The sequence below is a fragment of the Macaca nemestrina genome, chromosome X (assembly GCF_043159975.1).
Source record: "Macaca nemestrina isolate mMacNem1 chromosome X, mMacNem.hap1, whole genome shotgun sequence".
Classification (NCBI taxonomy): domain Eukaryota; kingdom Metazoa; phylum Chordata; class Mammalia; order Primates; family Cercopithecidae; genus Macaca; species Macaca nemestrina.
This window is the reverse complement of record NC_092145.1, coordinates 112,995,326-113,018,381: the sequence shown is the minus strand read 5'-3', so window position 1 is coordinate 113,018,381 and position 23,056 is coordinate 112,995,326. Positions and strand designations below refer to the sequence as shown.

The window sequence follows — 23,056 nt, the reverse complement described above, 5'->3', positions numbered from 1 at the left end:
CACCCTCCACCTCCTGGGTTCAAGCGATTCTCAAACCTCAGGCTCCCAAGTAGCTGGGATTACAGGCACACGCCACCATGTCGGGCTAATTTTGTGTTTTAGTAGAATTTCACCATGTTGGCCAGGCTGGTCTCAAACTCCTGATCTTGGATAATCTGCCCGCCTTGGCCTCCCAAAGTGCTGGGATTACAGGCGTGAGCCCCCACGCCCAGCCTGCTAAACAGTTTTATACAAGTTTATGTAAGATACAAATAGAAGGAGATCAAAGAGGAAGAATAATCAAATTAGCCACCGGCCTAGCCTCTAGTGAATTGTTGAACTTGAGGGTCTTGGAGACCTTTGAGTTGGTGTCAGAAGTGGATACAGTCTTGTATGGTGATTATTCCCTCTAACTTTTGCACAAGGTAAACATACAAACATCCATTTATTGTCCATAGACTAGCAATTAACAATAAGAAATTGAACTTAAAAATGAATACCACACAATAAAGTGGAAATAGAACAATACCAAGTAAAACAGCATAAAAATATGAAATATGTAGGGAATAATTTGTCAAAATATGTGAAAGATCTGTACACTGAAAAATACAAAATATTACTGAGATAAATTACAGAAATGGAGAGGGGGCTGGGCATGGTGGCTCTTACCTGTAAGCCCAGTGCTTTGGGAGGCTGAGGTGGGAGGATTGCTTGAGGCCAGGATTTTGAGACCAGCCTGGGCAATATAGCAAGATGCCCATCTCCACAAAAAATAATTTTTAAAAAATTAGCCAGGTATAGTGGCACATGCCTGTAGTCCCAGCTACTCTCAAGGCTGAGGCAGGAGAATTGCTTGAGCCCAGGAGTTGGACGCTGCAGTGGGCTATGATCATGCCACTGTACTCCAGCCTGAATGACAGTGAAACTCTGTCTCAAAAAAAAAAAAAAAAAAAAAAAAAAAACCAAAAACAGAAAAGAAAGAAAGAAAGAAATGGAGAGGCATCCTGATTTATGAGTCAGAAAATTCAATATTGGCCAGGTGCAGTGGCTCACGCCTGTAATCCCAGCACTTTGGGAGGTCGAGGTGGGTGAATCACCTGAGGTCAGGAGTTCGAGACCAGCCTGGCCAACATAGTGAAACCCCATCTCTATTAAAAATACAAAAAATTAGCTGGGCATGGTCATGGGCTCTGTAATCCTAGCTACTTGGGAGGTAGGAGAATCGCTTGAACCAGGGAGGTGGAGGTTACAGTGAACTGAGATCACGCCATTGCACTCCAGGCTGGGCAACAAGAGTGAAACTCCATTTCAAAAAAAAAAAGAAATCCAAAAAAAAGAAAACTCAATATTGTTAAGATTTCAATTCTGGTCAGGTGCAGTGGCTCACACCTGTAATCCTAGCCCTTTGGGAGGCTGAGGTGGGTGAATCACTTGAACCCAAGAGTTTGAGACCAACCTGGGCAACATGGCAAAACCCCATCTCTACAATAAATACAAAAGTTAGCTGGGCATGGTGGTTCACTCCTGTAATCCCAGTTACTCAGGAGGCTGCGGTGGGAGGATCATCTGAGCCTGGAAAGGTTGAGGCTGCAGTGAGCTGAGGTCAAGTCACTGCACTCCAGCCTGGGCGACAGCGAGACCCTGTCTCAAAAACAAAAAAAGATTTCAAATAAATCTCTCCAATTGATCTATGGATTCAAACCAATCCCCAAAAAAATCACAGCAGCCTTTTTTTTTTTTGGCAGAATTGGATAAACTTATCTTACAATTCATATGGAAATGTAAAGGATCTACAATAGCCAACACAGCTCTGACTTTATTAAATTTACCTACTTGTGCAACCGTCACTACATTCAAGTTCTAAAACATTTATGTAGTCCCAATAAGATCTCTTTTGCTATTTTTTTTTTTTTTTTTTTGAGACAGGGTCTTGGTCTCTCACCCAGGCTGGAGTGCAGTGGAACGATCACGATTCACCGCAGCCTCCACCTCCTGGGCTCTAGCGATCCTCCCACCTCAGCCTCCCGAGTAGCTGGGACAGCAGCCATTATGTATCACCATGCTCAGCTAATTTAAATTTTTTTTTTTAATAGAGACGGGGTCTTGCTTTGTTGCCCAAGCTGGTCTTGAAGACCTGGGTTCCAATAATCCTCCCACCTCAGCCTCCCAAAACACTGAGATTTTAGGCGTGAACTACTGTGCCTGGCACCTGGTGTTAATTTAGTTAATATCCATTAATTGCAATTCCCACCTTCAGACAACCACTAATCTACATATCACTATAGGTTTTTTTTTTTTTTTTTTCTTAGAAGGTCTTGCTCTGTCACCCAGGCTGGAGTGCAGTGGCACGATCTCGGCTCACCACAACCTTCACCTCTCGGGTTGAAGCAATTCTCCTGCCTCAGCCTCCTGTGTATCTGGGATTACAGGCACACGCCACCATGCCTGGCTAATTTTTGTATTTTTAGTCACTTAGTATGTTTTTGAGGTTCATCTCTGTTGTATTTCCCAACATTTTATTCCTTTTTCTTGGTGATTGTACCACATTTTGTTTATTCATTTGCCAATTGACAGGCTTTTGGGTTCTCTCCTTTTAGCTAGTTTGAATAATGCTGTTCCAAAGATTCAAGTGCAAGTGTTTGTGTGAACATTTGTCACATTTCTTTTGGATAGATATCTCGGAGTAGCACTGCTGGGTTGTATATATGATCAACTTTCTTTGTTTTTTGAGACAGTCTCGCTCTGTCACCCAGGTTGGAGTGCAGTGGCGTGATCTCAGCTCACTGCAACCTCTGCCTCCTGGGCTCAAGCGATTCTCATGCCTCAGCCTCCCAAGTAGCTGGGACTACAGGCACCTGCCCCATGCCCAGCTAATTTTTGTATTTTTTAGTAGAGACGGGGTTTCGCCATGTTGGTCAGGCTGGTCTTGAACTCCCAACCTCAGGTGATCCACCCACCTTGGCCTCCCAAATTGCTGGGATTACAAGTGTGAGCCACTGGGCTCAGTTAAATTTTTGATCAATTTTCTAAGAAGCTGCTAAACTTTTCCAAAGTGGCTATTACATTTTACATTCACAGCAGAAATGTATGAAGGTTTCTTATTCTCCACATCCTTGCCAACATTTCTTATAATTGACTTTTTAATTATAGCTACTTTAGTGAATATCAAGTATTTCATTGTATTTCATTGTGGTTTTAATTAGAATTTCCCTAATGACTTATGATGCTATGCATCTTTTCATGTGTTATAGGTTGTTGTTGTTTTGAAACGAGGTCTCTCTCTGTCACCCAGGCTGGAGTGCAGTGGCTCCATCACAGCTCACTGCAGCCTCGATCTCCTGGGCTCAAGGGATCCTTTCGCCTCAGCCTCCCAAGTAGCTGGGACTACAGGCTTGTGCCATTGAGCCCAGCTAATTTTTTTTTTTTTTTTTTTTTTTTTGAGACGGAGTCTCGCTCTGTCGCCCAGGCTGGAGTACAGTGGCCGGATCTCAGCTCGCTGCAAGCTCCGCCTCCCGGGTTTACGCCATTCTCCTGCCTCAGCCTCCGGAATAGCTGGGACTACAGGCGCCCGCCACCTCACCCGGCTAGTTTTTTGTATTTTTTAGTAGAGACGGGGTTTCACCGTGTTAGCCAGGATGGTCTCGATCTCCTGACCTCGTGATCCACCCGTCTCGGCCTCCCAAAGTGCTGGGATTACAGGCTTGAGCCACCGCGCCCGGCCCCAGCTAATTTTTAAATTAGTTTGTGTAGAGCCAGGGTCTCGCTTTGTTGCCCAGGCTGGTCTCGAACTCCTGGGCTTGAGCAATCTTCCTGCGTCAGCCTCTCAAAGTATCATGTGTTTATTTGTATATTTTCTTTGGTGAAATGTTTTTGCAATATTTTTGCCCATTTAAAAACATTTTGGAATTTTCTTAATTTTTTTTTGTTTCAACAATAAAAGTAATATGAACCATTTTAATAAAAGGGGGGATTTAAACAGTATAGAAATTGGCCAAGCATGGTGGCTCACATCTGTAATTGCGGCACTTTGGGAAGCTGAGGCAGATGGATCACCTGAGGTCAGGAGCTTGAGACCAGCCTGGCCAACATGGTGAAACCCTGTCTCTACTAAAAATACCAAAATTAGCTGGGCCTTGTCGCGCGTGCCTATAATGCCAGCTACTCGGGAGGCTGAGGCAGGAGAATCGCTTGAACCCAGGAGGCGAAGGCTGCAGTGAGCCGAGATCACACCACTGCACTCCAACCTGGGTGACAGAGCGAGACTCCGTCTAAAATAAATAAATAAAAAAAAAAGACAGTATAGAAATATATAAAGAGAAGCACTTCCTTCCTCAGCGCATTTGCATACTCTTCCCATTAACAGTCTGATATGACTTTCCAAACTTTTCACTGTGCATTTATAGAAACAAACATCAAAAACTGTGTTTGTTGTGTGTTTTTACATAAATGAGGTCTTGCTGCGCATACTATTTTGTAATTTGGTTTTTCCTCCTGGCAATGTTTCTTCGTTAGCGTCACTGTGCACCCCTGCCATATGGATGTGCCCCAGTTTCTCAACCAATACCCAAGTTATGCATTCAGGATGTTTCCAGTTCTTCTCTACTACACGCTAAACACTTTGTTTTCTTATTCTTCTGGTATAAGGTATGCCACACCATTCTCATCCTCTAGTGACTGAGGAGGAGTCTCAGCTCAGAGAGGACTAGGACAGACCAGGATCGCTCAGCAGGACCCTAGCAGGCAGGAACCTGACCCGGCCAGAGACATGCCTGCTTGGAGCTGAGTGGGTGGCAAGGCAGGCAGGGGCCTGCAGGAATATCTGCCTGGGACAGAGTGGGCGTGAGGGGCGCAGGGGCAACCTGGCATTTCCCTGCCCTATGCACTCCCTTTAGCCTCAGCATGGGGACACTGACACCTACACCCATCCTCTGTTGCCCATTTTTTAACTGGGTTGTCTTCTTTTTAAATTCTTTTAATTAGAGACCAGGTCTCCCTAATGTTGCCCAGGCTGGTCTCCATCTCCTGGGCTCAAGTGATTCTCCTGCCTTCACCTCCCAAATTGCTGGGATTACAGCGTGAGCTACTGCGCCCAGCCTGAGTTGTGTTCTTTATAGATTCTGGATACAAGTCCTTTATCAGATACATGATTTGCCAGTGTTTTCTCCCCGTCTGCGTTTTGTTTCATCTTTTTTTTTTTTTTGAGACAGAGTCTCGCTCTGTCACCCAGGCTGGAGTGCATTGGTGTGATCATAGCTCAATGCAGCCTTGAACTCCTGGGCTCAAGCGATCCTCCCGTCTTGGCTTCCCAGAGTGCTGGGATTACATGTGTGAGCCACCGCACCCGGTCAAATTTTTGCTTTAATGTCTTCTATAGTACTGGGTCCTGTCAATGTTTTAGGAGGTTTTTTCCTGTTTTTGGAAGGATTCTTGACTTCTGATCTTGGTGTTGATGGTAGTGAGTCATTTTCATCTCGTTTGATTTTTGTGCATTTTTGGCTGGAGTACCTCGGATAGATTTCTCCACTGGGGCTTTTTCTTCAGTTTCCTCATTATGTTCATCATCTTCATCATCTTCCTCATCATATTCATCAGTAGCAAGTTTCAGTTTTTTAATGTGGAAACTTGCTACTGCTCCCAGGGCAGATTCCTTTCCAGACAGACTTAGGGATTTGACATCCTCCTCTTCATCTGACTCCTCCACAGCTGCTAAGTGGTACTAATATGCATAGGCCCTAGACCACACTTCAATTGTAAGACAACAGCTAGTGTTATTTCCAAGCCCCCAAGAGAAGCTGTTGGCTGTACATTTGCAAAGTTGCCAGTGTTACTTTTTTTTTCAGAGACAGTCTTGCTCTGCCGCCAGGTTGGAGTGCAGTGGCGCGACTGTGGCTCACTGCAGTGAGTGGCATTACCTTGGCTTACTAAAACCTCTGACTCCCAGGTTCAAGCAATTCTCCCGCCTCAGCCTCCTGAGTAACTGGGATTACAGTCACCCGCTACCGCGCCTGGTTAATTTTTGTATTATTAGTAGAGATGGGTTTCACCATGTTGGCCAGGCTGGTCTCGAACTCCTCGCCTCAGGTGATCCATCTGCCCTCGGTCTTCCAAAGTGCTGAGATTACAGGCATGAGCCATTGTGCCTGGCCAACCAGTGTTACTTTTAACTGGACTGCTTTCATATCCATTGCCTCTGCTTCAGCAATGTGCAATTCACCCTTTGCACCAGCCTCTAAACTGTCCTTTCTGAAAGATAACTGGTGCTCATTTTCATCATTATCCACTTTAAAGTGATCAATCTTTGTCTGCCTTTAGTTTGCAACCAAAAAGATACTTCTGGGAGCTCAGGGGGCTCATATCCATGTCCACTGAATCTTCCATGGGGTGGTGGCATGCACTTAGATGGGAGGGAAGGTGGATGGAGCTAAATGGCTACTGTTCCAGAGAATGGCCACACAGAATTACATCGGTGCAAGCTACTTTGATTCAATTTTGAATGTTGGCTGGGTGCACACACCTGTAATCCCAGCACTTTGGGAGGCTGAGGCAGGTGAATTGCTTGAACTCAGGAATTCAGACCAGCCTGGATAACATGATGAAATCCTGTCTCTACAAAAAATACAAAAATCAGCTGGGCGTGGTGGCGTGTGCCTGTGTTCCCGTCTACTTGGGAGGCTGAGGTGGATTACTTGAACCCAGGAGGTTGAGGCTGCAGTAAGCCTGGTGATCACCCCACTGCACTCCAGCCTGAGCGACAGAATGAGATACTGTCTCAAAAAAAAAAAAAAGTTCAAACAGCCTTGAATCACTGGATTAAACCTCACTTAGTCATTATGTATAATTCTTGATAGGTTGCTAAATTTAATTTGCTAGTTTTCTCGTGATGTGTTTGTTTGGCTTACATCTCAGAGGTCTCTTAGGTCTCAATACTGGCTTCATAGGGTTGTAGAGTGTTCATTCCTCCTCTCTCTTCTGAAAGATTTTGTAGTGTTGGTATTATTTCTCCTGTAAATGTTTAATAAAATTAATCAGTTAAACTATCTGGCTTTGGGTTTTTCTTGTGTGAACAGATTTTAACTTACTTATTACAACTCTTTTCATATTTTCTTTCTTTCTTTTCTTTTTTTTTTTTTTTTTTTTTTGAGACGGAGTCTCGCTCTGTCGCCCAGGCTGGAGTGCAGTGGCGCGATCTCGGCTCACTGCAAGTTCCGCCTCCTGGGTTTACGCCATTCTCCTGCCTCAGCCTCCTGAGTAGCTGGGACTACAGGCGCCCGCCACCGCGCCCGGCTAATTTTTTGTATTTTTAGTAGAGACGGGGTTTCACCGTGGTCTCGATCTCCTGACCTTGTGATCCGCCCGCCTCGGCCTCCCAAAGTGCTGGGATTACAGGCATGAGCCACCGCGCCCGGCTCTTTTCTTTTTCTTTTTCCTTTTCTTTTTTTTCCTGAGACGGAGTCTCCCTCTGTTGCTAGGCTGGTGTGCAGTGGCGAGATCTCGGCTCACTGCAACCTCTGCCTCCTGGATTTAAGCGATTCTCCTGCCTCAGCCTCCCGAGTAGCGGGGATTACAGGCGCCTGCCACCACGCCCGGATAATTTTTGTGTTTTTAGTAGAGACGGGGTTTCACCATGTTGGCCAGGATGGTCTCAATTTCCTGACCTCATGATCTGCCCACCTCGGCCTCCCAAAGTGCTGGGATTACAGGCATGAGCCACCACGCCTGGATCTGTCCACATTTTCTATGACTTCTTGAGTCAGTTTTGATAATTGGTGTACATTTACAAATTTGTCCATTTTGTCCAAGTTGTCTAATTCATTAGCATAAAGTTTTTATAGAATTATCTTGTCATCCTTTTCCTTTCCATAGGGTCAGTGGTCTTGCCTCCTAATTTTGGTGATGTGTCTTGTCTCTTCTTGGTCCATCTAAATATTTGTCAATTGTTTGATCTTTTCAAAGAATCAACTTTGGTTTCACGAATTTTCTTTATTGTTTTTTAAATTTTTCCATTGCAATGATTTCCATTCAAATCTTTATCATTTCCTTACCTCTGCTTGCTTTAAGTGTAGATTGCTACATTTCTACATTTTTTTTTTTTTTTTTTGAGACGGAGTCTTGCTCTGTCGCCCGGGCTGGAGTGCAGTGGCCGGATCTCAGCTCACTGCAAGCTCCGCCTCCCAGGTTTACGCCATTCTCCGGCCTCAGCCTCCCGTGTAGCTGGGACTACAGGCGCCCACCACCTCGCCCGGCTAGTTTTTTGTATTTTTTAGTAGAGACGGGGTTTCACCTTATTAGCCAGGATGGTCTCGATCTCCTGACCTCGTGATCCGCCCGTCTCGGCCTCCCAAAGTGCTGGGATTACAGGCTTGAGCCACCGCGCCCGGCCCATTTCTACATTTTTAAGGTGGGAGCTTAGATTATTGGTTTCAAATCTTTCTCCGTTTTTCTTTTCTTTCTTTTTGAGACAGAGTCTCGCTCTGTCACCCAGGCTGGAGTGCAGTGGCACAATCTCAGCTCACGGCAACCTCTGCCTCCTGGACTCTAGTGATCCTTCCGCTTCAGCATCCCAAGTAGCTGGGACTACAGGCACGTGCCACCACGCCTGGCTAATTTTTGTAGAGACGGGTTTTGCCATTGTTGCCCAGGCTCATCTCCGGCTCCTGAGCTCAAGCAATCTGCCCGCCTTGACCTCCTAAAGGGCTGGGATTACAGGCAGGAGCTACCGTGCCACCCTCTCCTTTTCTAATATAGGCATTTAAAGCTATACATTTCCCTTTAAGCACTGCTTTAGTCGTATTCCATAAATTCCTGTATGTTGTTTTCATTTTCGTGCAGTACTTTCTAATTTCCTTTGTGATTTATTCTTGATTCATGGCTTTTTTAGAAATGTGTTAAATTCTGGCCGAGCCCGCTGGCTCACGCCTGTAATCCGAGCACTTTGGGAGGCCGAGGCGGGTGGATCACCTGAGGTCAGGAGTTCAAGACCAGCCTGACCAACATGGTGAAACCCTGTCTCTACTAAAACTACAAAAATAAGCCGGGTGTGTTGGCAAGCGCCTGTAATCCCAGTTACTCAGGAGGCTGAGGCAGGAGAATTGCTTGAGCCCAGGAGGCGGAGGTTGCAGTGAGCCGAGATCAGGCCATTGCACTCCAGCCTGGCCGACAGAGCGAGACTCTGTCTCAAAAATAAAAAACAAAAAACAAAAACAAAAACAAAAACCAAACGAAACAAAACAAAAATGTGTTAATTTCTAAATATTTGTGGGTTTCCCCAATTTCATTCGCTTGTCGATTTCTAGTTGTTATAGTAAGAAAATATATTTTGTAGAATTTAAGCCCTTTAAAATTTTTTGAAACATGTTTTATGGTCTAGCATAGATCTATGCCTGGAGTGTGTTCCATATGTATTTGAAAATAATGTGTATTCTGCTGTTGTTGACTGCAGTGTTCTATTGATGTCAGCTAGGTCACATCAGGTTTATGGTGTCCAAGTCTTCTATATCCTTGATGATTTCATTTCCAGTTGTTCTACTAATTCCTGAGAATGGTTATTGAATTCTCCAACTGCTATTTCTGAATTGTCTATTTTTCCCTTTGTTTCTGTCAGATTTTTGCTCTGTGTGTTTCGAGGCTCCTTTGTTAGAGGTGTGTGTGTATATATATATACACACCAGGTCCCAAATTGACACCAGGGTCTATGTGGACACTCAGGTCCCAGATAGAAAACAGGCCCAAGGTGGACACTAGACTGGACATCAGTCTAGTATATATATATATATATATATATATATATATATATACACACACACACACACACACACAGTTTTATAAATATATATTAAATATATTTTTAAATAAAATAAACATTTATATAAAATTTTATACATTTATATAAAATTTAAAAATATATTTTTCTGATGAATTGACCATTGTATCATTATAAAATGACCCTTTTGTGTTTAGTAACATTTTCCAACTAAATTTCTATTTTGCCAGAAATCAGTATAGCCACTCCAGCTCATTTATGTTACTCTTTGCATGTTAGATATTTTTCTATCATTTTACTTTCAATGTATTCGTAACTTTGAATCTAAAGTGTGGCTTTTATAGGTAGCATACGGTTGGATCCTCTCTTTATCCTAATTTGAGAGCCTCTGCCTTTTGATTGGAGAATTTAGTCAATTTATTTCTGGTATAATTATTGATATGGTTAGATTTACATCTGCCATTTTGAGATGTTTTCCTTAGTTCTTATATCTTTTTTGTTCTCTTTCTTTCTTTTTTTTTTTTGTTAGATATTTTATTTTATTTTTTATTTTTGAGACAGTGTCTTGCTCTGTAGCCCAGGCTAGAGTTCAGCGGCACTATCATGGCTTACTGCAGTTTCTAATTCCTGGGCTCAGGCGATCTTTTTGCTTCAGCCTCCTGATTAGCTGGGACTACAGGCATGTACCACCACACCTGGCTATTGAATACATAAAGACACCAAGTCTTTATCTATTAAATGCAACATGTGGACATCCTCAGAGACAGTTTCTAGTGGACTGGTACTTTTTTTTTCCTGTGTATGGACCAGAATTCTCTGTGTGTGCAGTTTGTTTTGCATGTCTCATAATTGTTAAAAAGTTGACACTATAGATAATATATTTTAGTAATACTGGATTATGATCCCACCCTCCACAGTTATTATTTTTGCTGTTGTTTTTTGTTTAGGGACTTGTGGGGACTAATTCTGTAGGTTTTTTCTTCCCTCAGTGTGCAGCTACTGATGTCTCTTAGTTTTTTTTTTTTTTTTTTAGACGGAGTTTCACTCTTGTTGCCCAGGCTGGAGTGCAGTTGTATGATCTCCGCTCACTGCAACTTCCACTTCCCAGGTTCAAGAGATTCTCCTGCCTCAGCCACCCATGTAGCTAGAATTACAGGCATGTGCCACCACACCTGGCTAATTTTGTATTTTTAGTAGAGATGGGGTTTTACCATGTTGGCCAGGCTGGTCTCGAACTCCTGATCTCAGGTGATCTGCCTGCCTCAGCCTCCCAAAGTGCTGGGATTACAGGTGTGAGCTGCCACACCTGGCTGGTTAGTTTTTAAATAATTCTTTCTGTTTTTATACCTGGCTTCCTTGGGGTCACCTGTGGGTCTGCATAGCTTATTTTTATCCAATGATTGCTTAAAAGTTGTGGTTATACACCTCAAACCAGTATGGCTTCCACTAAGGGGGTAAATGTGTGAGTTTGAGTACACATATTAAGTTCAGGCTGCTTGTAAGCCTGTGCTGGCATTCATTTCAGCTTGCATAGGGTCTCACATTCATCCAGGGACCTGATATTTTGTGGTCATGTACACAGCCTTCCACATCCTCATGCATATGCGTGGGCTTATCAATTCCCACTATTGCTGTCTTATTTTCCATATCCCCTTAATTTGTTGTCTGGTCTGCTGCTCACCCAAACAATGCTGCAGCCTCAGGCAGTTGTGAGGTTGGCCTTCCCCAGTTACTTGCTACCAACATTGTTGTTGTTTTTGACAATACCCCTAAGCATGGAGCTTTTCTCTGGAGCTCAGAGTCAGGTCAGCTCCCTCCATTTACAGTGAGGCTTCCATTCCTCATGGCTACCATGCCCACAGAGCTAAGGACGGGAGCAGCTCCAAGTAAATGCCACAGACCCCACTATTCTTATCAAGGTTTGGTAGTTTTTCCATCAATAAACACTTTTCAATTTGACACATGCTTTTGGTGAATTGCCAGCGTTCTAAAATGCTCATTTTTGACCATTTAAAAAATGTTTTATAGTTGCTTTTGGGGGAGGGGTTTTGATGAGCTCCTCACCCTACCATTCCAGAAGCTCTACCTCTGGACAAGTGATTGTTTTTTTCTTTTTTTTTTTTTTTGAGACGGAGTCTCGCTGTGTCGCCCAGGCTGGAGTACAGTGGCCGGATCCCAGCTCACCGCAAGCCCCACCTCCCGGGTTTACGCCATTCTCCTGCCTCAGCCTCCCGAGTAGCTGGGACTACAGGCGCCCGCCACCTCGCCCGGCTAGTTTTTTGTATTTTTTAGTAGAGACGGGGTTTCACCGTGTTAGCCAGGATGGTCTCGATCTCCTGACCTCGTGATCCGCCCGTCTCGGCCTCCCAAAGTGCTGGGATTACAGGCTTGAGCCACCGCGCCCGGCCTGTTTTTTTCTTTTTTAAGAGACTGGGTCTCACTCTGTCACCCAGGCTGGAGTGCAGTGGTGTGGATCATAGCTCCCTGCAGCCTCTAGCTCCTGGGCTCAAGCGATCCTCCCACCCTAGCCTTCTGAGTAGCTGGGACTATAGGCATGCACCACTACCTGGCTAATGTAAAAAAATTTTTTTCTAGAGACAGGATCTTGCCATGTTGCCCAGGCTGGTCTTGAACTCCTGGCCTCAAGTGATTCCCCCCTCATCAGCCCTGCAAAACACTGGGATTACAGGCATAAGCCACCATGTCTGGCCTGGACAAGTGACTTTTGACAAAAGTCAAAATATTGAGAAAGGGTATTTTTAAACAAATGGTGTGGAAACATTTGAATATCCATAAGCAAAAACAAAACAAAAACAAAAAAGAGCTTGGATCCATATTTCACACCATATAACTCAAAATAGATGCCAGACCTGGATGTAAAACTTAAAACCTTTGGAAGAAAACACAGGAAAAAAAATCACTGTAATCTTTGGTTAGGCAAGGATTTCTTAGATACAGCACTCAAAGCACAACCCAGAAGTGAACAAATGGAAAGACTGGACTTCATCAAAATGAGCAGTTGTGTTCTTCAAAAGACACTCTTAAGAGAATGAAAAGACAATCCAGAGACCGGGAGAAAACCTTTGCAAGGATAATGGACTGATAATGAAGTTATACCCAGAATATATTTTTAAAAACTCTCAGTGTTCAACAGTAAAAAAAACAACCCGGTTGATAATGGGCAAAAGATTTGAACAGACACTTCATCAAAGATTCTCAATAAAACATGATCAATATTATTAATCATTAGGGCAATGTAAATTAATATCACAATATCACTTCACATGTACTAGGATAGCTATAATAAAAAAGACTGATAATAATAAGAGTTGGTAAGGATGTGAAGAAACCGGAACCCTCATACATTGATAGAATGTAAAATGGTACAGTCATGTGAGGAACAGGCCTAGGTCTCAGGTCTCAGCCATCACTCATCTAACCTGGGGAGATACTACAATGGTTTGGAGGACAAGAAAATAAAAACGAAAATCTGTTTGGAGGACAAGAAAAAAAAAACGAAAAACGAAAACTGACATATCACTATATGCCCACCACTAATAGCTATAGTAAAAAAGATGGAAAATGCCAAATGTTGGCAAGTATGTGGAGCACTAGAACTCACATACTGTGTTGCTGGGAGTGTACATTGGTACAACCACTTGAAAACTGGTTTTATAACATATAGCTGAACATATGGATACACTTAGGTACATACCTAACAGGAATACACACATATGTTCACCAATACACAGCAGCACAATTCCTAATAGCCCAAGCTGCAAACAACCCAAATGTCTACAAACAGTAGAATGGATAAATTATATTGCAGCATATTCACAGAATGGGATACAACATGACAATGAGAATGAATTATCTACAACTATATGCAACATATGGATGACTCTCACATACATAACGTGAATGACAGAAGACAGATGCCAAAGAGTATATTGCTCAATTATATGATATATAATTGTTTGGCTCAATTTATATAAAATACAAAACAGGCAAAATGAATCTATGCTGTGAGAAGCCAAGGTAGTGTGTACCCTTGGGGGCTTGCCCGGAAGGGAAAGTGGGGAAGGCTTCTGGGGTGTGGTCATGTTCTGTTTCTTGACCTGAGTATGTTCATTTTTGAGAATGCATTGAGCTGTATGTTTATGATATATGCATTTTCTATATACAGTTTAATAAAAATATTTTAAAATAAAATAAAAATACAATTGCATGCTAGAAAGAAAGTTCCTTTTTATGAGTGTTGTAAAAAAAAGTTTAAGGGAAAATGAGAAAGTGTCTATATATCAGTGTTAAAAAAGAGCAGTGATCTTTCTTGAGAAGTCTTCCAGTTATTCAACTATGATAAACTGTAATTATGTTTTAGAATAACTAATTGCAATGCAACATGACTTTATCCCATAGCAGTCTACACAAAACTACCCTTAATGTGCATGTAGGAAATGAAATGAATATACCTTAACCAAATAGGAAGAAAAACAAAATATTAGGAAGTGAAACCTAATTTTTCAACCATTCTTTTTCAAACAGGAATCCCAAGGAAAGCAGGGGTGTTGGTAGGTGAGCCTGAAAATCTAGAGCGCTGTGGATCAGTTCCATTGTTCTAGGGTCAGTTACTGAGGGGATAAGGAATCTATGGCCTGCAGCTTATGCAAATGACAGCTTTGGGGAAACAGGTTAGAAGGCATGCATACCTCTTATAGGGTATGACTCACCTGCTCTCCCAGCAGGGGATTAATAATGAGACAACTACTACCTTTATATGTCTGTATCATTCAATGACTATGTTTCTGTAACACAGGCTAGAGCTAGGCCTAATTTCCCAATTCATAAAGTTATACCTTTAAATTTAAAAATTCTGTTGCACTTAAAATACATATACCATGAGGACTTCCCAAGGGAAGGGAAAAAACAGTTTTTCATGGGAATCTTTTCTGTGACTGAAGTGCCAATGATCACAAAAACAGATATCTGCATTCCCAAGTAGATTTCCTGCCTTCATGTCAGTGCCCTGCCAGTGTTTGGACAATGAAAACTCTTCTCCCCAACCTAGAAATTTGAAAAAGTGTTTCCCAGTAGTGAGTACTTTTATGTCCCCGGATATGCTGAACTAATCAGTACTGAATTTAAAAAGTTCTTTATCCAAAAAGTGAAGCATAGGAGATGACAAGTCATCTCCTCGGGTCTTAATTCTACTATTTCCAGAAGCTCAAGAGGTCTGTATGAATCATGTCACCAAACATGACTATCGCTCAAATGCTTTCTCTAAAGGCTCTTCCTATGCGTTGAATTGCATATACACTGTGGTGATGCAGGAACTTGTCTTTCCAGTGGACTGAAGGATACTTGGCTCTGTTTGCCCTCAGTTCACTCAAGCCTCAGTCTCTCATATCCATTTCCCCCTGCACAACAATTGCAGCATCAGGCCTTCCTCGTCCCTACTATTAGATACCTGATGCATACCCAGTTGTGATTTCCAGGTGAAGATTTTTCTCAGTCACTGGCTTTATAGCGTTTTTCTCCACTATGCGTTTTCTGGTGTTTAATGAGATTCGATCTGTCGGTAAAGGCCTTCTGACATTCTGTACAAGCATAAGGTTTCTTTCCTGTGTGAATTATCTGATGCATACTTAGTGTGGCTTTCTGGATGAAAGCTTTCCCACATTTACTACATTCATAGTGTCTTTCTCCAGTATGAGACTTCTGATGTATATTGAGGCGTGACTTCCAGGTGAAGGTTTTCCCGCAGTCACCACATTTATAGGGTTTCTCCCTAGTGTGGATTTTCTGATGCGTTATGAGATTTGATCGGTCAGTGAAGGCCTTCCCACATTCAGCACATATATTGGGCTTCTCACCTGTGTGGATTTTCTGATGCACACGGAGTTGTGACTTCTTAGTGAAGCATTTCCCACAGTCGCTGCATTCATAAGGCTTCTCTCCAGTATGGATTCTATGATGCGCAATGAAGTGTGATTTCTGGATAAAGGCCTTCCCGCATTCAGGACAAACGTAGGGTTTCTCTCCTGTATGGATTCTCTGATGCACACTTAGTGTTGATTTCTGGATAAAGGCTTTCCCGCAGTCCTTGCATTCATAGTGTCTCTCTCCAATATGAGATTTCTGATGTATTTTGAGGCGTGACTTCCATATGAAGGCTTTTCCACAGCCATTGCACTTATAGGGTTTCTCTCCAGTGTGAGTTTTCTGGTGTTTAATGAGATTTGACTGGTCAGTAAAAGCCTTTCCACATTCAGCACACATATAGGGTTTCTCCCCAGTATGAGTTTTCTGATGTGTGGTGAGGTTTGTCCTGTGAGTGAAGACCTTTCCACATTCTGTACATATATAGGGTTTCTCTCCGGTGTGAATTCTTTGATGCACATGGAGTTGTGACTTCTTAGTGAAGGATTTCCTGCAGTCGCTGCATTCATACGGCTTTTCTCCAGTGTGAATTCTCTGATGTGTGTTGAAATGTGATTTCTGGATGAAGGCCTTCCCGCAGTCAGCGCATACATAAGGTTTCTCTCCTGTGTGGATTCTCTGATGCATCCTGAGTGCTGATTTTCTTGTGAAAGCCTTCCCACATTCATTGCATTCATAGTGTTTCTCTCCGGTATGAGTTTTCTGATGTATACTGAGGTCTGAGTTCTGGGAGAAGCCTTTTCCACATTCACGGCATTCATAAGGTTTTTCTCCTGTATGAATTCTCAGATGTCTAAAGAGGTCTGATCTCTGGATAAAGGCTTTTCCACATTCACTGCATTTGTAGGGTTTCTGGCCGGTATGAATTTTTTGATGTGTAACGAGGCTTGATTTGAAGGTAAAGACTTTTCCACATTGAGTACACAGATAGGGTTTTTCTGCTGTATAAACACTCAGATGTGCATCAACCTGGGGTTTCTGGGGGAAGACTTTGTTGCTCTTGTCACATTCACGGGACTTTTCTCCAGCATGAATTCTCTGATGCTCAAACAGATGTGACTTCTGAGTGAAGCCTGTTACACATTCAGTACACACATAAAGCTTCTCCTCAGGATGAATTTTCTGATGGTGGGTGAGAGCTTGTTTGTGGCTGAGATGTTTTTCATAGTGATCATGTTCACAGGAATTTGCTCCTGTCTTAGCATTCTCATTCTTAGTAGAGGAAGGGCTATGGGGGAAATTGTCACCATTTCCAAAAATCTTGCCAAGGTTCTTTGTTGCACTGTTTCTACTATGATTATGTAAGTTTAAAGTATGCTTCAAAATTGTGTCACAGTTACGGAGTCTTTTAATTGAAGGAACAAACTTGGTAGTCACATGAATTATTTTTTCAATGTTTTTACGTTCATAGCCTCTCTCCTTAATCAATACTTTCACATGACTTAAAAGGTTATTCTGGTTTTCCTGACATCGCTCTAACTGGTCATTATCTTGCCACAGTGCTTCTAAAATAGAACACAATGAATCTTCTCCTATGGGTTGATCAAATCTCTCACAGTGGAAGAAAATTTCTCCAGGAATTCCCTGTTGCTGCATTTTCTCAACAGCCTCACCTAAAAAGAAAAAGAAATGAAAATGACACAAAGAACAATTAGCAGAGGCTACAGGGGACATGTAGTTCAGACAAGATGAACACAGATAAATGGAAGAGCCCACAGAACAATATAGTAGCAATCATGTAGCAACACAACATTTTTATAGAACACTTAATAAATGCAAAACAACTATATACCATTTATGATGCACAGGGACTGTTACAAGTGCTTTACATGAAACAGCTCATTTAATCCTCACTAAACCCTATGAGGTAGCTACGATTATCAATTGTTTTACAATTGAGAAAACAGGCACAAAGAAGTCATGCAACTTGCTGAATATCGAATAGCTAAATAAGTGGGAGAGATGGGATTTGAACCCTCGGAGTCCAGCTCCACTATGTAAGAGGCCTAGATTGTGAGTAGAGTAACCAGAAGAAACTGCAGCCTGTGAAGGGGAAGCCTGGCATGGAAGAAATATTTCAGAAGGTATGTTCTTAATACATATCAGCTTCACCACTTTACTAAACTCCCTGCTTCTTCTTCCTTTTCCCTCTATACCATTATGAGTGGAGCTCTTCAAATTTAATGTGAATTTGAACATTAAATCTATATGCCTCAAACACCAATTTCTTTATATCTATAGGAAAACCAGTTGCAACACGCCATCCTGACACAGACAAACAGTAAATAGATATCTGCACTCCAACTCTATAACCAGCTGCAAGTTTCTTTTTTTCTTTTTTTGTTTTTTGAACTGGAGTCTCGCTCTGCAGCCCAGGCTGGAGTGCAGTGGTGCAATCTTGGCTTACTGCAACCTCCGCCTCCCGGGTTCAAGCGGTTCTCCTGCCTCAGCCTCCCGAGTAGCTGGGATTACAGGCGCCTGCCACCACACCCAGCTAATTTTTGTAGTTTTAGTAGAGACAGGGTTTCACAATGTTGGCCAGGCTGGTCTTGAACTCCTGACCTCAAGTGATCTGCCCACCTCGGGCTCCCAAAGTGCTGGGATTACAGGCGTGAGTCACTGCACCGGCCCCAGGTGCAAGTTTCTATTGGTTCCAGGAATACATGCTTATAGCAAGAAGTATAAAAGAGGAAAGGAAAAGCTATCTGTGGCAGAATCTGCAGGCCCTCCCCTGAGATCTATTCTCCCCATCTTTCACAGGAATAGAATGTGGCTGGGACTTAACATCCACTGGCCTCACTGCGTTCTCACCAGTAGAATACGAGCAGAAGTGATATATGCTACTTGCAGGCCAGCCTTAAGACAGTGGGCAAATCTCCTCTATCTCCTCTTCCCTCTTCCCACTGGACTCCACAGTGACCCATCATTAACCAGGTAGGTGACAACGATGCCCCAGGAGATGCCAGAGGAGTGACTTAGAACATGGTCCCTGAATGACCCGTCAGGATTAGAGTTGACTTATTGAACTGGACCCATTCACCTTAGAATTTTCATGTAGGGGAAGATATACATCTATATTTAGCCTCTTGTTTTGTTCCTCCATGCATATCCAAAACGTATTGTCTTTCTAAATATTAGTTCTAATTTTGGTATACTTCTAGGGTGCTTATGTTTGCTATGAATTTGTAAAGCAGACACTGTACCATTCATATTGATACTTAGTTTGGCACAGTTTTATAACAGAAAGGACAAATACACAAAGGGTGAGAGTGTTAACATTTCATGCAGTCATCTTCCCTTTCCAAATATAATGTATGTTCCTTTGAATTCCTCTGAGCAGACACTTGAAAATTTCATCTGAAAGAGAAAAAATCTCCTCCTCTGCCTCTATCCCCAAATTCAATAAATTCATTTACTAAATATTTTCTACATGCTCCACTTCAGAAAAGTGAAGAATAAGTGTGCTGGTTATCAATGTTTTGCCTCTCAGTTCCAAATTCACCCTTCCTTGCCTGCTCAACAAAAACGGATCTGGCCCCATTTACCCTGATGTGATTATTACACATTGTATACCTGTATCAAAATATCCCATGCAGGCTGGGTGCAGTGGCTCTTGTCTGTAATCCTCAGTACTTTGGGAGGCCGAGGTGGGTGGATCACTTGAGGCCAGGAGTTTGAGACATGGAAAAACCCCATCTCTACTAAAGATACAAAAATTAGCTGGGCATGGTGGTATATGCCTGTAATTCCAGCACTTTGCGAGGCCGAGGTGGGCGGATCACCTGAGGTCAGGAGTTTGAGACCAGCCTGGCCAACATGGCAAAACCCTGTCTCTACTGAAAATACAAAAATTAGCCAGGCATGGTGGCATGCACCTGTAATCCCAGCTACTCAGGAGGCTGAGGCAGGAGAATCGCTTGAACCCGGGAGGTGGAGGTTGCAGTGAGCTGAGATTGCACCACTGCACTCCAGCCCGGGTGACAGAGTGAGACTCTTTCTCAAAAATAAAAAACTCCAAAACCCCCAAATATCCCATGTACCCCATAAATATATATACCTATGTACCCATAAAAATTAAAAATTTAAAAAGTGGATCTCAGTCTCTTTAAATATTTTTTTCTTCTGCCAGCTGGCATGATATTAAACTTTGTCAGTGTAAGATGCTAGAGAGACACTGCAGGAGGAGGGGGGCTTGCTTCCTGGTTCTAGGGTGCTCACTCAACAGGCTCATCCAGCAGGGGCAGCATGTCCAGCACCAGGCTCATGTAGTGTGGGCATCTTTGCCAACACTTGGCTCCTGATGCACATGTAGTGTCCCCAGTACCCAGAGCTCATGGTCTTCTCTAGAGCTCGGCTCCTGCAGTGTGGGTGACTTCTCCAGCACCCAGCTCCTGCAGCTCATATGGATTCCCAAGCACCTAGTTCCTGCAGGCCTCCGCAGCACTGTACAGTCAGCAGCACCCAACACCCCCTAGTTTACTCTCAGATGATTTGTAGTGGAATAGCTCCAGTGAGTCACCTCTGTATCAACAGTTTTCTCGGGAATCCTAGAGGGCAGGTTTCCAGCAAGTTCCACCAGGACAGCACCATAGCAAGTATTCTACCTGCCTCAAGCCATGGTTGTGCCCTCCCTACAAGGTCTGAATCTCATCCCTGGGAAGTAGGGAGCCTCTTCCTTGGGTACTCGCTCACAACCCTAGAAGAACCTGCTGTGCTTTCTATCTGCTATTCCTTTATTCTTCAGAGTTTCTTTTTTTGCTAGCAAATCCCTCATTATTCCAGTCCCACGGCTCACTGCAACCTCGACCTCCTGGGTTCAAGTGATTCTCCTGCTTCAGCCACCCGATAACTGGGATTACAGGCGTGGGCCACCATACCCAGCTAATTTTTGTATTTTTAGTAGAGATGGGGTTTCACCATGTTGGCCAGGCTGGTCTTCAACTCTTGACCTCAGGTGATCCACCTGCCTTGTCCTCCCAAAGTGCTGGGATTATAGGTGTGAGCCACCATGCCCGGCTGCAAAGAATCTTTATGTTAACCACTCTCTGTTCCCATTAGTCTGTGGTTTCTCCCTTGGTAAGACCCTGAGTTATACTATAAGAAATAGGCTCTTCATGTATGCATATTTCAAAACATCATGTTGCACTATATAAATACATACAATTCTTTTTTGTCAAATTAATAGATTTTTCTATAAAAAGAAACAGGCTCTTTTTTCTTAAAATTTTTTTTTGAAATAGAAATGGAACCTTGTTGTGTTGCCCAGGCTAGTCTTGAACTCCTGGCCTCAAGTGATCCTCCTGCCTCAGCCTCCCAAAGTTCTGGGTTTACAGACGTGAGCTACCACACTCAGCCTGAAATAGGCTCTTAATTCCAGAGACCTTCTGAAAACATAGAGGTAAAAGCCTCAGTTACCCTATATGCTAAAATCCTGTGATTTTCTCAGAATTCTTGTGCGATGGAGGATGAGAAAAAGGAAAGAGCCATATAGGCTGGAATAATTAAGAGCCATTTTGTGAGACAGGTGAGAACTGATCACAAGGTGGAAAATGTCTCATCTGAATAGAGCACAGAATAAACAGTCAGATTCAGGGAGGACTATCAGATATGGTCAATGTTAACAAATATTAAAAATGGAGTTAAGCAGAGGTTACAGAAAATATACAGATATGAGTTGAATTGGAAATATGTGGCCATGTTTTTTATCTCCTTGAAAGAAGAGTTTAATTGTTATATACTAGGTAATGGAGAACAATTGTAGGTTTGTTTCATAATGCTCATGACAAGAGAAATAGAATGTTTTAGGTAAAGATATCTGTCATTAGCATCTAATATGAAGTAGTAAAAACAATGGAATCAGCAAATCAAATCAGGAATAGAATAATTGCAATTCAGGCAGCAGAAAATATGGAGCTGGCTGGGCGCAGTGGGTCACACCTATAATCCCAGCACTTTGGGAGGCCAAGGCAGGCAGAAACACTGAGGAAGCCAGAACCCTTGTACAGTGCAGCTAATCTGAGAATAATATGGTGGTACTCAGTCCTATTCTGGATGAGATACTCCATGATTAGGCGCAAATCCTCTCTTCTCTACACATCCCTGAGAAATTCTCACACCCTGTAAGGAAATGTTTATGTAGAAGTTGATTGCAGAATTGTTTGTATTAGATGGGACTTGGACACAACGCCCAGCATCCATGACTAGGTGAGTGGTTAAGTATGATGTGGTGCTGGGGACATTGTGAAATACTATGTAGCAATTTAAAGAATAAAGTCAGACAAACACACTAAAATATGGAGAGACCATAGGAATGAGTGGGAAAAAAAAGGAACAGAATTGAGAAACATAGTATAATGTGTTTTATATATACTAAAAATACATACTCATAAACCAATACTTCAGGCTTTAAGAGAATATCACACAATTTCAAGGTTCAAACACATTAGACCAGCTGCTCATAGGAGGAGGCATAAAGAATGGATATGGAGAATTGGAATAAAAGAAAAGACCTGGCTGGGCGTGGTGGTTCATGCCTGTAATCCCAGCACTTTGGGAGGCCGAGGCGGGCAGATCACCTGAGGTTGGGAGTTCGAGACCAGCCTGACCAACATGGAGAAATCCCATCTCTACTAAAAATACAAAATTAGCCGGGCGTGGTGGCACAGGCCTGTAATCGCAGCTACTAGGGAGGCTGAGGCAGGAGAATCGCTTGAACCTGGGAGGTGGAGGTTGCGGTGAGACGAGATTGTGCCATTGCACTCCAGCCTGAGCAACAAGAGCAAAACTCCGTCTCTAAATAAATAAATAAATAAATAAATAAAAATAAAAATTAAAATTAAAAGACCTATAATCCCAGCAAAGACCTATAATCCCAGCACTCTGGGAGGCCGAGTCAGGCAGATCAGTTGAGCCCAGGAGTTCGAGACCAGCCTGGCCAACTTGGTGAAATCATGTCTCTACAAAAAATACAAAAATTAGCTGGGCCATGGTGGCGTGTGCCTGTAGTCCCCACTACTTGGGAGGCTGAGGTGGGAGGATCACTTGAACCTGGGAGGTGGAGGTTGCACTGAGCCGAGATCATGTCACTGCACTCCAGCCTGGGCAACAGAAATTTTAAAACACTTGGATGTACAAGAAAAGACTAAGATGGGGGGCAGGGGTAGAGTAGGAAGAACAAAAAGGTACTAGATAAGACAGGGTGGTATGTGGTACAGAGCACAGAGACTAGAGATAGTTCTCTTGCCAAAAGGCCAATCAAAGAAGACAATAATGTGGCAAGGATCATACATGGAAACGGCATTTAGGTATTTGAGGGCTATTGTCAACTATCTCCAATTGACTCCAAAAGTTTAGAACTTTCAAGATGGGTTATCTTCA

The 23,056-nt window shown here is 42.9% G+C and overlaps 1 protein-coding gene across 10 annotated transcripts in view; it reads right to left on the bottom strand.

The window, feature by feature from the left end:
• Positions 1-12,845: 12,845 nt before the first annotated feature.
• The window catches only part of LOC105463932 (zinc finger protein 41), a 43,690-nt gene continuing 33,479 nt past the window's right edge, over positions 12,846-23,056 (bottom strand). For all 10 annotated transcript variants that reach the window (XM_071088427.1, XM_011711397.3, XM_071088426.1 and 7 more), the window contains one exon: positions 12,846-17,292. In XM_071088427.1, coding sequence (XP_070944528.1) covers positions 15,248-17,292 — 2,045 coding nt within the window. In that variant the 3' untranslated portion in view covers positions 12,846-15,247. The remainder of the gene's footprint in view (positions 17,293-23,056) is intronic.